Raw genomic sequence first — 15,333 nt, forward strand, 5'->3', positions numbered from 1 at the left:
TTACAGACACCTTCTCTGGCTGGGTGGAGGCATACCCAACCAAGCATGAAACGGCTCAGACGGTGGCTAAGAAACTACTAGAAGACATCTTACCCAGGTATGGTTTTCCTGCCATGGTAGGATCAGACAATGGAACAGCTTTTATCTCGCAGGTAACACAGGCAGTAGCCAAGGCGGTGGGGGCAAACTGGAAATTACATTGTGCTTATAGGCCCCAGAGCTCAGGACAGGTAGAAAGAATGAATAAAACCCTAAAAGAGACCCTTACCAAATTAACCATGGAGACTGGCGGGGACTGGGTGACTCTCCTACCGTATGCCCTTTACCGGGTTAGAAACACTCCTTACACTCTGGGTTTTACTCCCTACGAGATCATGTTTGGCAGGCCACCCCCTGTTATTCCCAGCCTTCGAGCTGAACTTATTGCTGACTTTAAAGATCAAGAACTTTTTCTTTCCTTGAGCGGGCTCCAGAGGGCGCACGAGGACATTTGGCCGCGCCTCCGTGCCATCCAAGAGGCTGGCCCGATCCGGACACCTCATCAGTATAGGCCGGGAGACTGGGTCTACGTCAAGAGGCACCACCAAGAGACTCTCGAGCCGCGCTGGAAGGGACCCTACATCGTGGTGTTGACAACCCCCACCACTCTCAAGGTAGACGGCATCGCGACCTGGGTCCATCACACCCACGCTCGGCCAGCGGACCCCTCCTCCATCCGGAAGGACATAGTCACGCGATGGGCCATCAGTCGGGACCAACACAGCCTGCTCAAGCTCAAGCTACAGCGCATTCGGCCCACCTAATATTGGTAACTCTGTTAACTCTGCTTGTCATTGCTCATGCTGCCGGGAGTCCCCACGCCCCCCAAAACATCACCTGGCAGATCATAGACACCAGCTCGGGGACAATACTTAATCAGACGTCCCAGAGCCACCCCAGGGACACTTGGTTCCCAGAACTTTGCGTAAACCTCCAAACTCTGTTCCCCTTGTCACCATAAATGCAGCCGGTCCCATGATTGGGTCCCTAAGCTACATGACAAGGGGGGAATGAAAGGGCGGGCCTACACCGGCTGACTCCATCTTGTTCTGTGTCCTTCACCTTGACCACACCTCCTCCCCTTGAGTAACCCCCCCCCCCAACTGCCTAACAGCACTCTTCCCCAGAACCCTTCCCCAGCCAATCAGCTGAGGCCACAGCCATTACCTCACCAACTGCCCCTAGGCCCCCATAAAACCTTTGTCCTTTTGAAACTGGCTCTCTCTCCCCGGTATCTCACCTCTGCATCAGTGCAGGTAGGGGACTGAGCTCGAGCTAGCTCGAAAAAAGGCTCTTTTGCTTTTACATCGGACTCGGCTCCCTGGCGGTATTTGGGGATCACGAATTCTGGGCATAACACACATGACATGAGTATTAATTTATTCTCAATACCAGCTAGCTCTGGTTCTTTAATTACCTTTTTCTGTCATGTAAGATCGATGAGGGAGCATGAGGCAAGTTGAGGGCAAAATACAAGTTAGCACATGCCCCCGCCCCAGGTGGGATATGTGTGATTCTGGCTGCTCGAGGACAAAGGAAAGGAAAGAAAACAAATGGTTAACTGATAAGAGATCTCAGTCGGGCAAGATAGGAGTTTCCATCAGTTTACAAATATCTTAGTAAATTACAAGAAAAAGGCAATCTTATCAATAGCCTAATCGCCAGAAACCTACAGAATCAGCTTCCTGGAGCCCCAACATCACCCCTCCATAGTGATATGGGGAACAAAGGCAAGAAGGAAATCTCAGGTAAAATTAAATTTCCTTATAACCTGCAGCCTATTGACAGATACTTGAGGCAGGCAAATAAAATATTTCTCCAGGAACTCCCTACTGTCTTAATGCTTTGCTAGACGGAAAAACAACCTTAGCTTGACAATAGCAAGGCCTCTGGTATCTTAGGAGTCCTCTTTCACATATCACAGTCCCTCTGGAGACTTCCCTTTTGACTTGACCTCCCAATTCCATAGCATATAACCTGTCACTCTTCACAACCCCAGTGCAGTTCTTTCTGCCCACGGTCCTGTCCCTGTGCTTTCATAAAATCGCCTTTTTGCACCAAAGACATGTTCAAGAATTCTTTCTTGGCCGTCGGCTCCCGACTCCCCACCATCTCCCCAAAACTTCATCAAGATGAACGTGAAAACTCAACACAAGCAAGTTGTTGCCTTGTCCACGACAAATCTTTTCTATTCCACAACCATCCCCTACTTTGTCACCCCCCAGCTCGTTACCCTGCTGCACTGATGCCAGCATGACTCACATACGTTTTCCCATCAATGGCCATCTTTTTCTCCTTCCAGTATGAAAGATTCTTGGGGACAGTCCCTGTGTATTCTTTGTACCCCCAGTACTTAGTACACTGTCGACACAGAGTGTGCGTGGCACTGAGTGTTTTTCAATGAATTCATTCATTGTTATCAACGGATTCCACCCTATTTTGTCCTGTATTGCCTACATAACTATGAAATTCAGATTCTTAGAAGAGACTCTCGGTGTTATAAGATGCTTAGTAGAGGTGGTGAGTTTTAAGACATTATATTGACACCACTAAAACCTCTTGGGGGAGAAACTCAATGAGCCCGTTCTCTGGCATGCCGGCAAAACAAAAAACTGACCCTCAGTATTCTTTCCCCAAGTTAGGCATCAGCAAATTAATGAGAGGAGAGAGGAGGCCCCTGCTCTTGGGCACCCGCAGGAACTTACTCCAGCTCCGGACACACCGTAAACACTTTCATCTAATGGAAGATAAGTTGTGAAATCGGATTTCTGAACCACAAGACAGTAAGACAGTCTTTTCCAGCGTCTGCTTTAGAGGAGGGTCTTCAACCTTGAGTCTAAAAATCCCCCTCAGGCCACTGAACATGTCCAGTATGATTTGCTTTTTTACAGAGAAATCACAGAATTTTCCGACTGAAAGGGAATAACACACTTCTTAATTGAAGAGTGGTCAGGAAAGAAAACACATGGAGAGCAGTGCCCTGTGGCAGGCATTCAGGAGTTCTTTCTGCTTTCCTGATGGCTCAAGAAGCACCCACACCTTTTGCTGCCTGGAGAACTCTGTGCTAAACTTAGTTCTTTGAAGTTCTCTTTTGCATAGGAAACTTGCACATGAGCAGGAATCAAAGTTAAATTCAAAAGTGGATTTCAAGGACCATGCACACCTTGGGGAAGCATCACTGTCACGAATTCCCATGATAATACTGACTTGGGTGTTACTTGCTTGGGGCTTTCATTGCCCACAGAAAGCTGGTTACGAGGGAGGGCAGAGAGTGCCATTTAGGAGTTAAGACAAGTCTCTTGGCCTCTTTGTACCTTAGTTTCCTCATTTGAAAAAAAAAAATGGATTTTAAGACCTACTTTCCAGAATTCATACTGGGTTTATTAACACACGCCTAACCAATCACTGTATGATATTTTTACATGTAGTTTTTTTTTTTTTTACATGTATTCATTTTCTATTTCACTTACAGCTTGTGTAAAAACGGCATTCCATGCCAGGCCTGAAATGTTCCAAAGCTCAGTTCGGTGAGTAAATTGCAACCAAGATTTCTACACACACACACACACAAAAAAAAAACAAGACACAAACAAAGAGAAAAAAAAGATATTCTTTCAGAATATTTATCCTTTGGCAGTGATTCTAATTTATAGATAATGAAACATAACCACAATACTCTCTCCATACACTAAAGAAATCTCACTATGAAAGATACTTGCCTTTTTAAAAAAATATTTGCATGAAAGATTTATACTTTCATGTTTATACATGTGGTGCATTAGATACAAATCAGTAAATGCTCAATAAATACTTGTGTTAAGTAAGTATTTTTTTCTAGAGAAGTAAGTTTATTTCTCTAGAAAAACGTTTCACAACTTTAGCACTGTTGAGATTTATGGTTGGATAATCTTTGTTATGGGGGGGGGGGGTGCTGCCCTGTGAACTGTAGGGTGTGACAGCAGCCCTGGCCTCCACCCACTAGATGCCAGGAGCACATCTACAGTCTGACAATCAAAAATGTCTCTAGACACTACCAAGTGTCACCTGGATGCAAAATCACCCTGGCAGAGAACTGCTGCTCTAGAACGATTCACTCTGATCTCTATAATAACTCTCACACCAAACTTTGCCACAGACAAAAAAGATTTGCTACATAATTTTAGTAGCTTTCGACTAATAAAGTTTCATTCATTCCAAATGAATAACAAAGAGGTTTACAATTAAGTTTAATACAAATTCCAAATATAATGAATTTATATTTGTAACTTACATAAACTTCAAAAAAGGTAGTGATTCAAATGTACGTCTTTCAATAGATTGTATTTTATTGCAGGATAAATCTCTAGGAAAAGGAAAAGGAAAATATTGCCTCAATTAGCTATAAGATATCTAATTAGTAGGATGGTAGTATTGAATAAGTAGCTTTTGGCTAAACTCTGAGTATTAGGAATTGTTATTTGAACCTTCCAGAGCCCCTAACCCTGTCCTCACCTTTCTTAAGAGTCTCACCTTTGTGATCTTCATACATAAAATATACAACTATAGATCTTGATAGATCTTGGAAGTAATCTTTCCTGAGAGCAGAAGAATTGATTAAATGACTTTTTGTGGCCTCATCAATTTCTAAATTATGAGCTCAAAGTTGTGATCGCCACATATAATTTCTAATATTAAAAGGGATATTCTCACATTAGCACACCTTCCTGGTTTAGTTCTATTTCTTGACACCAAGTCAATACCAGAAGAGGTAAAAGATACCTTTTCATTTAACTTGAAAAGAAGTTACTCCTCTAATCAATACCTAACTTTGAACGAACTCAGAATTATATTATCATATTAATAGAAATTTATTTTTGGTTGTACGTTGCCTAAACGGTCTATGAATTTATCAATTGCTTCAGCTGCAAGTGGGGCCAACAAAAAAACAACATGGTCCTGGATTTTTATTTGGAAACACCCATTCTTGATTATGGTTGACCCTCTTATTTCCATGGATTTCAGCCGAGTCCCTCACTTTCCACCTACATGGGTACCACCATCTTCTGACTGGCATTTTCATCTCTGGTCTCTCCCATTCTAATCTATACTGCACACAGTCACCAGATTAATTCTCCAGGAGTGGTTCTCAAATATCAGAGTCACTTGGGAACTTACTCAAGATGCAAATTCTCAGCTCTACTCTGGACTGAGTGAATCAGGAACTGTGGAGGTGGAACCTGTGTTCTGACAAGGCCTCCCGGTGACCCTGGTGCAGTCTAAAGTTTGTCCTAGAGCACTGCTGTGATAACACGGTAGCCTGGCATATTATCCAAGGCCTTCAAAATCCTAAATCCGGCTCTAGTTTCCTACTCTACAGATACCAAAGAAATTTCTCCTGCATTTTGCCTTTCACTCACTCTATCTTGCAAGCATATTCTTCCCAAGATGTCTATCTGATGATACGTCATAGCCATTCAAGGTTCTGTTCAAACAGTATTTCTCTAGTAACTTCCCTGATCCAACTTGAAGTCTTCCCCCCTCTTCTGTGTTCCAAAAACAACTTATACTTCTCATTGCCCAAATCCATTTCTTCCCCTCCCCCTCTCCTCCTCCTCCTTCTTCTCCTTCTTTTAATTTTTTAAAGTAGACTCCACGCCCAACCTGGGGCTTGAACTCACGACCCTGAGATCAAGAGTCGCATGCTCTACTGACTCAGCCGGTCAGGTGCCCCAATTTCTTCTTAATATAGTTATTCTGGCATTCCATTTCCTCTGGGCATAAACTCCATGAAAGTATGGACTAGTCTTGCTCATCTGCGTTGTCTACTGTGTTTAAAACTGATGCATGGACAAAGAACAAACTCAAATATTTATAAAATAAATTAACAGCTGGGTAGTGAGTAGAAGGAGCAAAACGACTGAAAAGAAATGTGGTTTTACGACTTTGTGGCTCCCTCTTCTGCACTTTGTCAGTGCTTCATCATCCATTTAGTGCTTAGGCATTATGGTTTAAGCTTCTGTTTATTTTCCCTGTGAAATCATGAGTTCCTACAAGGGTGGGAAGCCTGTCTTAACCATCTGCGTGCCTATGGTACTGGGCATAGGGCCTGTCACATTCTTTTTTAGGTTTTGATTCACATTTTTTTTGAATGAATGAATGAGAACACTTCACCTGACATGAAATAATTGGCTTACAAAGTACCTCATAGTAGAAATAATGAAAGGCCCTATCCATTGCGCAGTTTGTCTCTTTTGGTTTTCTCCAAACTGTGTTTGTAACGTTTGGAGCCCAGATGGCAGAGGTAGCCAAGAAGACCAATACAAAGTGGTTGTCCCCTAAGACTTGGAAGGTTTGATAATTTGAAGGGCTATTTTTAGTGTCATATGAGATTCTTTTTACTCACTACCCTTAAGCCTTCCACATTTGCAAGAAGAATCTATTTTCTAAAGCACATCATTAATAAGGATTAATGAGGGGTGCCTGGATGGCTTAGTCGATTGAGCATCTGACTTCGTTCGGTTCAGGTCATGATCTCACTGCTCATGAATTCGAGCCCCGCATCAGGCTCTGGGCCAACAGCTCAGAGACTGAAGCCCGCTTCGGATTCTGTGTCTCCCTCTCTCTCTGTGCCTACCCTGCTCATACTCTGTCTCTCTCTCTCTCAAAAATAAATAAACATTAAAAAAATTTTTTTAAAAAGGATTAATGAAATACACAGCTTTGCATGGCATGGACAAAGAATAAACACTGAACCTCCATAGCAAAGAACATTAGTATCTCTGTATGTCTAATGTACAGAGATATATGCAAACATTTCTTCCTTGACAATGAGGCTGGAGAGATGTTTATTCTGTAATTAGCGAAGTTAGAGGCATTTCTGATGTTTGTTTAGTGTAAACATTTCTAACTATACCACTTAACCATCATTATATTTTTAAAGATTTCATTTTTTTTAAGTAATCTCTGTACCTAACATGGGGCTCTAACCTACAACCTCGAGATCAAGAGTTGCAGACTCTAATGACTGAGACAGCCACGTGCCCCTTAGCCATCATTTTTTTAATGTTTATTTATTTTTGAGAGAGACAGAGCATGAGTGGGGGAGGGGCAGAGAGAGAGGGAGACAGAATCTGAAACAGGCTCCGGGCTCTGAGCTGTCAGCACAGAGCCCGACACGGGGCTCAAACCCACAAACTGTGAGATCACGACCTGAGTCAAAGTCGGACGCCCAACCAACTGAGCCACCCAGGAGCCCCAACCCCTTAACCATCATTTTAAACATCTATTTTTATGGTGGCATAAGAATTTCCACACTGATCACAGGAATCTACTCCTGAAGCCAAGTGCACATTGTATGTTAGCTAACTTAACAATAAATGACATAAAAAATAATAATAAAAAAATAAACTAATAAAATTTCCCACACTGAAATCCTTAATCTCTTAATAATTTAATATGTACTTGGTAATACTGCTTACATAATTCACCTGCTTAGTTAAATATTTAATATTTAAATATTTAATTTAGATTAAATTATTTAAAAATTCTGGGTTAATGGCATTCAAATTAATGTAAGTGTTCTATATTTTCTTGTCTTGTAGGTGACAATTTGAGGTTAACTTCAATTCCTCTCATTTTACTAAGCCAACTTTTTCAAACCTTTTCTGTAAAGGCCAGACAGTAAATATTTTAGGCTTTGCAGGCCATATACGGTCTCTGTCACATATTCTCTGTTTCTTTCTCTTCTTTTCTCTTTTACAGCCCTTTAAGAACATGAAAATCATTCTGAACTCATAGGTTGTATCAAGACAGACCATACACAGGATTTGATCCATGGGCCATAAATAATAAATATAAATAAAAGCAGATGGTATATGAACACTTACATAACAAGGTTCATATGGGTGTCCATAATTGCTCAGACTTCATTACCCCTTTTCCTCTACAACTGAAGGGCTTTTTCCTATATCTTGTCTATAAAATTAAAAAGTTGAAAATGCATAGGAGGTATTTAATGCTAGAGATGGGCTGGGTCCCCACAGACTTACAGAGTTATAGAATTTAATAGAGAGAATTATAGAATTCCACTATAGAGAATTATAGAATTCTACTGTTAGAAGAAATTGTTGCAATTATCCAATTTGAACCCTGTATTTTTTAATAAATAATATAACTAAAAACTCATAATAAATGATGAACTGATTAACTTACAAATACTGGAGGGATAGCAGGCCTTCAAATGTGTCTTTATTTAATTCCGTCAGATAATTGTCCCTGAGAATTCTGCAAAATGAAAAGGTCATTTCTGGGTCAAAATGCAAAAATAACTACAACTATTTGCTACACAGGACCGCTAGATGTGAGAGAAACCTGGGTAATGGTGCCACCAAATACACTAATTCTTATTTAATGTAGGGATGGTGATCTCTGCTGTTTGATTCAAATCTTTTCTTCTCACATACTCCTTTGTCTCTCTCCTCTCTCTCTCTCTCTCTCACACACACACACACACACACACACACACACCCCTATCCACTCTTCACACCAAAATGTACATTTAATGCCTACTCTCTGGATCACAAAATCTCTGTTAGAACCCAGCCCTGAGTGGCAAAAACATGGACAGAACTGCCACTTCCTCCTCTCTTTTCCCAAATTTTATTGTGGAAGCCCTATTTATAACCATATCAGTGCTACAAGTAAAGCCATCTAATTTTTTTCCCCATCTAAAAAATATCTGTGAGAACTAAAAATGTGCATAAAATGCACATAACATAAATGCTCAGTTTAATAAGTGTAGAGTAAATACCCGTGTAACACTATTTGTTCATTCTACTGTTGGTGGATACTAGATTTTTCTAATTTTTAGTTATTATAAACAGTGCTGCTTTGGACATTTTTCTGTTTATATCCTAGTACACATTTGCCTAAGTTTCTCCAGGGTTTAACAGGGGTACAAAATTGTCTTCCTAAGAGGTTGTGCTATTTCAAGCTGGCAGATTGAAACATGCCAAGTCTCTACCAAACTCCAAACTCCACCAAAGTCCCTAAGGATGATTAGAAAAGATACAATTAGAAAATCCACAACCTTAGCTCAAAGCCAAGGGAGTAGCTCTACAAACACTCCCCACCAGAAATGCCTTGGAGCCACCTACAGGGTGATTAGCTGGGATACTGCAGTAGGACCAAGGACAGCACATCAACCCCACATCCTTCCTCCTTGGATCTGGCAGCAAAGGGTGTTTTCTTCCAGGCAGGAGCCATTGGTGTTAGAAGGGGGCAGGGTCCCAGAACCCTGGAGGAAGGGTATACACTCTGACTAGCCATTAGAAGTCACCTCCCACCTCTTCTTTAACTCTCAGGGGGACCTGTCACCAATAACAAGCCCCGTGGTTCATTTCACCTCTTCCTTAGGACAAGAAAACAGAAGCAAGTCAAATCTCAACTACAAAGATAAATTGCACTCAGGAATGACCAAATGGAGTGAGAAAGCCAATTCTATTCAGGACAGAAAATAAAAAACAAATATAACAGCTTATAGTCAATGACACAGTTAACAGAGAAAACACAAAAGGATTTGAGAATACCAACATTAATGGGGCACCTGCGTGGCTCAGTCGGTTAAGCATCCGACTTCGGCTCAGGTTGCAGTCCATGGGTTCAAGCCCTGCACTGGGCTCTGTGCTGAAGCTCAGAGCCTGGAGCCTGCTTCAGATTCTGTGTCTCCCTCTCTCTCTGCCCCTCCCCAACTTGCACTCTGTCTCTCACTCTCTCTCTCTCTCAAAAATAAACAGTATACAAAATTTAGAATGGCATCATTAATATATCCTCAGACAGAGGTAAACAGTACATCTAATAAAAAGAACCAACTCAAGATTATATGAATGAAAAGTATTATCATTAGTAAAAAACTCAGTCTATGAGCAGCAGAAACGGTCGTTGAATAAATTAGAAAACTTGAGAGATCTGGCCACTGATTTCTTACCAATACTTGAAATTCTATGTATTTATTATATTTACATATTTGTTTTTATATTATATATTTGTAAACCCCTTGACAAGTGGGATATTTGGTCAGTTTTGTTCTTGGGCTTATATCCCTGGCATGTAAAACAGTTCCTGGGACATAGGAGATGCTCCATAAATATTTGTTGAATGAATTCAGAAAGTGACAGGTATCAATTTGCAAATATACTACTTTTAATTAAAACAAATCATTCATTTATCATCATTTATGAGAATAAGTACAACTTCACAGGAAAACAAATGTCTTTCTCCACCTCCGCCCCAATTTGTGACTCAATCTTTTGAGACAAGAACCTTTTGAGAATTTCATAAAAGCTATGGAATGGACCCTTTCCCTAGAAAACTGCACTTTCTTGAATACGTGCAAAGGTGTGCATGCGATTTCAATTTGCAGACCATCCCTTTAGGGCTCAGGTCCGTGAATAGAATGGACTGAATTTGTGGGTGCCAAACTTGGATGGGAAATAGAATCACATCTCTATTTTCACAAACCTCTAACTAGAATTAGCATTTCCTTCCATTATGAATGTAGGCAACAAACCACAGATTAGTGTAGTTAATTTGGTCCCCAGCAGAAATCAGATATTTTCATATCACATATTTGGCGTGGATATCTCAAAATATCATTTATTCTCATCAGTACCTTGAAGTTATAATAGTTAGTAGGCGTACCATTATATTTTGTTATTTAATATTCTAACAGAAGCAGATTTATTGCTATATCACTAATCTTTTTAAAAAATTTTTGAAAACTCTATTTCCACATAATTTCCTTTTCCTATATATTTTAACTTATTATACATTTGAAAACATTATCCCAAGAACATAAGCTTCTGCAGATCATCAATACATATATAGAAGGGTGCCTGGGTGGCTCAGTCTGTTAAGTGTCCAACTTCAGCTCAGGTCATGATCTCACGGTTCGTGGGTTCGAGCCCCACATTGGGCTCTCTGCTGACAGATCAGAGCCTGGAGCCTGCTTCCAATTCTGTGTCTCCCTCTCTTTCTGTCCCTCCCCTGTTCATGCTCTGTCTCTCAGCAATAAATAAATGTTAAAAAAAATTTTTTTAAAAATTTGATATATAGAAAAAAAGGTTAAAAATCCTGCCCCAGGGGACTATTGACCCATAGTTAAAAACTTCTGTCTTACAAGGCATAACCCTCAAGCTGAATTAGAAATCATCAAATCTTGGGGCACCTGGGTGGCTCAGTTGGTTAAGTGTCTCAGGAGGCCTGGAAGGGGATCCAGCCACACATCCGGAGACTACGAAGCCTAGGGGTACTAGTCCCTTGCCAGTCTGCCTGGAACACCCCCTTACTGCCGGTCAAAAAGCCTCACACAAATGACTACCGACCGGTACAAGACCTCCGGGAAGTAAATAAGAGGGTCGCGGACATACACCCAACTGTTCCCAACCCATATACTCTCTTGAGCTCCTTGGCGCCCTCCAGGGTCTGGTATACTGTACTAGATTTAAAGGACGCCTTCTTCAGTCTGCCGCTGGCACCCCAGAGCCAACCCCTGTTCGCCTTTGAGTGGCATGATCCGGAGGAGGGCTACAGTGGGCAACTCACCTGGACACGGCTACAGGGATTCAAAAATTCACCCACCATCTTCGACGAGGCACTACATGAGGACCTGGGTGAGTACAGAAGGAGCTGAACTACAACCTCCTTAGGTGGCTCTGAAGGGTGACCTGGGATCTCTTGCGTGGTTGAAGTTTCAACCTCTGTAGTGGGTTCTGGAGTTATGGTCAGTTCCAGGTCTAAAGGCTGAACTCTGACTTCAGTCAAATTTGGATGCTGAGCCTGGACCTGCTCTGGATGTGGACCTTGAGGAAAAACTGTTACCACCTGATGCTCTGGAGAGTGAGCTGGGGCCTCCTGTTGGGTTGGAGAAGGTTCAACCTCACCAGAAGGCTCTGGATGTTGAGCTGTGGCTTCCTGTTGAGTGGCAGAAGGGTTAATTTCCTCAGAGGTCTGTGGATGCTGACTTGGGGCCTCCTGATAGGTTGCAGGTTTAACTTCCCCAAGGGGATTTGGATGCTGAGTTGTGGCCTTTGACTGGGCTGGAGAAGGCTCAGTCCCCTCAAGGGGCTCTGGATACTGAGTTGGGGTCTCTGGTTGGGTTGGAAAAGGCTCACCCTCCTCTGATGCCTGAGGATACTGAGCTGGAGCCTCCTGCTGGGTTGAAGATTCAACCTCCTCAGGGGTCTGTGGATGCTGAGCTGGGGCCTCCTCCTGGGTTGTAGGTGGTTCACTCCCCTCGGAGGCCTGTGGGTGCTGACCCTGGCCCTCCTCCTGGAGAGGGGAAGGTTCACCCTCTTCCTGGGCCTCTGGAAGCTGAGTCGGGGCCTCCTCCTGGGTTGAGGATGATTCACCCTCCTCAGGGGCCTGTGATTGCTGAGCTAGGGCCTCCTGCTGGGTTGTAGAAGGTTCAACTTCTCCAGGATATTCTGGATACTGAACTGGGGTCTCCTGCTGTGTTGGAAGTTTCTCCTGTGTGGTAGATTCTGGAGATTGCGTTGGAGTCTCCTGTTGAACTGGCAAAGATTCAACCTCAGGGGACTGTGGAGGCAGAGTTGGGGCTTCATGCTGGGTTTCAAAAGGTTCCACATTAAGAGGCACTGAGGGCTGAGCTATAGTCTCGTGCCGAACTGCAGAAGGTCCCACCTCTGTAGTGGGTTCTGCAGTCATGGTAAGCTGCACATCTGGAGGTTTCACACTGACATTGGGCAGGTTTAAATGTTGATCATGGTAGTGACCTGGAGGTGAAACTGTCATCTTATGATGCCATAGAGGTTGAGCTGGGTGCTCCTGCTGGGTTGGAGAAGGTTCCACCTCCCTGGAAGGCAGCTCTGGAGGCTGAGCTGGTTGCTCTTGCAGGGTTGCAGAAGATTCTATCTCCCCTGGAGACTGAGCTGGAGTCTCCTGCTGGGTTGAAGATTCTGCCTCATTAAGGAGCTCTGCAAGCTGAGCTAAGGCCTCCTCCTGGGTTGGAGAAAGTTCAGCTTCTCCAAAACGGTCTGGAAGCTGAGCTGGGGGTTCCTGTTTGCTTAGAGAAGGCTTACCTTCCTCAGGAGGCACTGAAGGCTGAGCTGGGGTCTCCTGCTGCCTTAGAGAAGGATCAATCACCCCAGGAGGCTCGGAAGGCTGACCTGGGGTCTCCTGCTCACTTGAAGGCTCAACCTCCTCTGGAGGCTTACCCGAGGTCTCTTGCTGGGTTAGAGAAAGTTCTGCTTCCTCAGTGTGTTCAAGAGGCTGAGGTGGGGCCTCTTGCTGGGCTATAGAAGATTCAACACCTTTATCAGGCCCTGGAGTTGTGGTAAATTCCACATCTAAAGGCTTACCTATAACCCTGGGAAACATTAAATAATCTGGATACTGACCTAGAGGTAGAGATGTCACCTCATCACTTACTGCAAGTTGAGTTAAATACTCGATAGGGAACTCTGGAACTAGAGTTGGGGCCTCCTGCTGGACTGGGGTAGGTTCAACCTCCTCGAGGCGCTCTGCAGGCTGAGGAGGGGCCTCCTGCTGGACTGGGGTAGGTTCAACCTCCTCGAGGCCCTCTGCAGGCTGAGCAGGGGCCTCCTGCTGGACTGGGGTAGGTCCAGCCTCCTCAGGGTGCTCCGCAGGCTGAGTTAGAGTTATGGTAAGATCCAGAGGTTTAACAGTGACATTGGGGAAGCTTGGCTTCTGAGCTTCACTCTGACTTGGAGATAGCACATTTACTTCATGATGTGCTAACAGTTGAGATATGATGTCCTTAGATGGTTCTGGAGGCTGAGCAGGGGCCTCCTGGGGGGTTGGAGAAGGTTCCACTTCCTCGGGGGCCTCTGTAGGGTGAGCTGAGGCTTCCTGCTGGACTGAAGAAGGTTCGACCTCTTCAGGGGTACTTGAAGGCTCAGCTGGGGCCTCTTGTGGGTTTGCTGAATTTCCATCCTTAAGGGACTCTGGACGCTGAGATGGAGCCTCCTGCTCAAGTAGAGATGTTTCTGTCTCTTCAGAGGGCTCTGGATGCTGAGCCTGAGCCTCCCCTTGGGGCAAAAAAGATTCAGCTTCCTCAGGGGACTCTAGATGATTTGGGGTCTTCTGTAAGGGTGGAGGAATTTCAGCCTCCTCAGAGAAGTTTGGAAGTTGATCTGGTCCTGTTATGCCCAGACTTCGTGATCCCCAAAGACCACTAGGGAGCCGAGTCCGATGCAAAAGCAAAAGAACCTTTATTCGAGCTAGCTCGAGCTCAATCCCCTACCTGCAAAGGAAAGAGATGGGAAGGAAGGACACACACCAAAAAGGTGACAGGAGTTATCTTATGAGTGGTAGGGAGGGTGGGGTGGGATTTTCACGTTTTATCCTCTATACCTGTGACATTAAAAACAAAAAAAAGTATCCATGATAATTCATGTATCCATGAATTACACATGTTTAAGAGAAGCTATTAAATGCCTGAGGTTCAGTTTCAACCGCTAACTCTGCGTATGACTTTGAATCTTTACCTTTAGTTTTGTCCTCTTCCCTCAGCAACAGCTTACCTGGTCAGTTTATATACACATTTCTTTCAGGGGAGTCAGGAATAAATTCAAAACAGATACCCATCTGCCCATGTGCCTGGTGGACATTTCCAGTCAACCTGAAGCCTTCTGGTTGCTCTGTGTTCCCTGGTAAAAGATGCCTCAACTTCCATCATTCTCCTTATCTGGGACAGAAGTTTCAGAGTAATATCTGAGTTTTCTCTTTCCCGTGCACACCCCACCCGCGACTGTCATCAGTTAGTCTATCTTGTCACTTCCTCCTTTGCAGTGCTCTCAAGGCTTTTCTTTCTACTCTTTTCAGCCACTCTGAGTCGGCCCCTTGTTACTTTATTCCCAGGTTTTGTTAGAACATTCTATCTGGTCTCGCTGGATCAAGCTCTCCTCTCCAGATCGGCCTATATGGGGAACTGAAAATAATCCTGTTTCAGCGTTCTGTATATCTCATGCTTGAAAACTTTCAATGGCTCTCTATAACTCAGAATCTAACGTTCAAACCTCTCTAGCTGATAGTCAAGGTTTCTCGTAATTGGATCTTTAACTGCTTAACCTAATTCTTAATTCCTGATCATTCCTGCAGCCGTGCCTTTGCCTAGACTTATACCCATTTTTTCTCTATTTAACACATCAGAGCCACTCTTTAAGTCTCAGCTAAAGTGTTAGCTTATCCATGCAGCTCTCCCTGACCTCCATACTCCGCTGATTACAGAGTCTGCTGAATTCCAACACCCATGGTACCTCTTTTAGTACTTAATTA

At 43.5% G+C, this 15,333-nt stretch overlaps 1 protein-coding gene and 1 long non-coding RNA gene across 2 annotated transcripts in view; one reads left to right on the plus strand and one right to left on the minus strand.

Annotated features, from left to right (window-relative positions):
* LOC122207336 (leucine-rich repeat-containing protein 37A-like) overlaps nt 1–15,333 on the minus strand; it is a 151,580-nt gene that overhangs the window by 134,657 nt on the left and 1,590 nt on the right. Inside the window, exons 2-4 of the mRNA XM_042917438.1 lie at nt 8,230–8,301; nt 4,310–4,381; nt 3,510–3,590 (exon numbers count right to left, since the gene is read on the minus strand). Coding sequence (XP_042773372.1) covers nt 3,510–3,590; nt 4,310–4,381; nt 8,230–8,301 — 225 coding nt within the window. The remainder of the gene's footprint in view (nt 1–3,509; nt 3,591–4,309; nt 4,382–8,229; nt 8,302–15,333) is intronic.
* LOC122207339 lies at nt 1,254–15,081 on the plus strand. The gene is made up of 4 exons (XR_006196772.1): nt 1,254–1,295; nt 2,678–2,822; nt 3,512–3,566; nt 14,917–15,081. It is a non-coding gene; the product is annotated as an uncharacterized LOC122207339 (long non-coding RNA).

This window comes from Panthera leo, chromosome E1 (genome assembly GCF_018350215.1).
Source record: "Panthera leo isolate Ple1 chromosome E1, P.leo_Ple1_pat1.1, whole genome shotgun sequence".
Classification (NCBI taxonomy): domain Eukaryota; kingdom Metazoa; phylum Chordata; class Mammalia; order Carnivora; family Felidae; genus Panthera; species Panthera leo.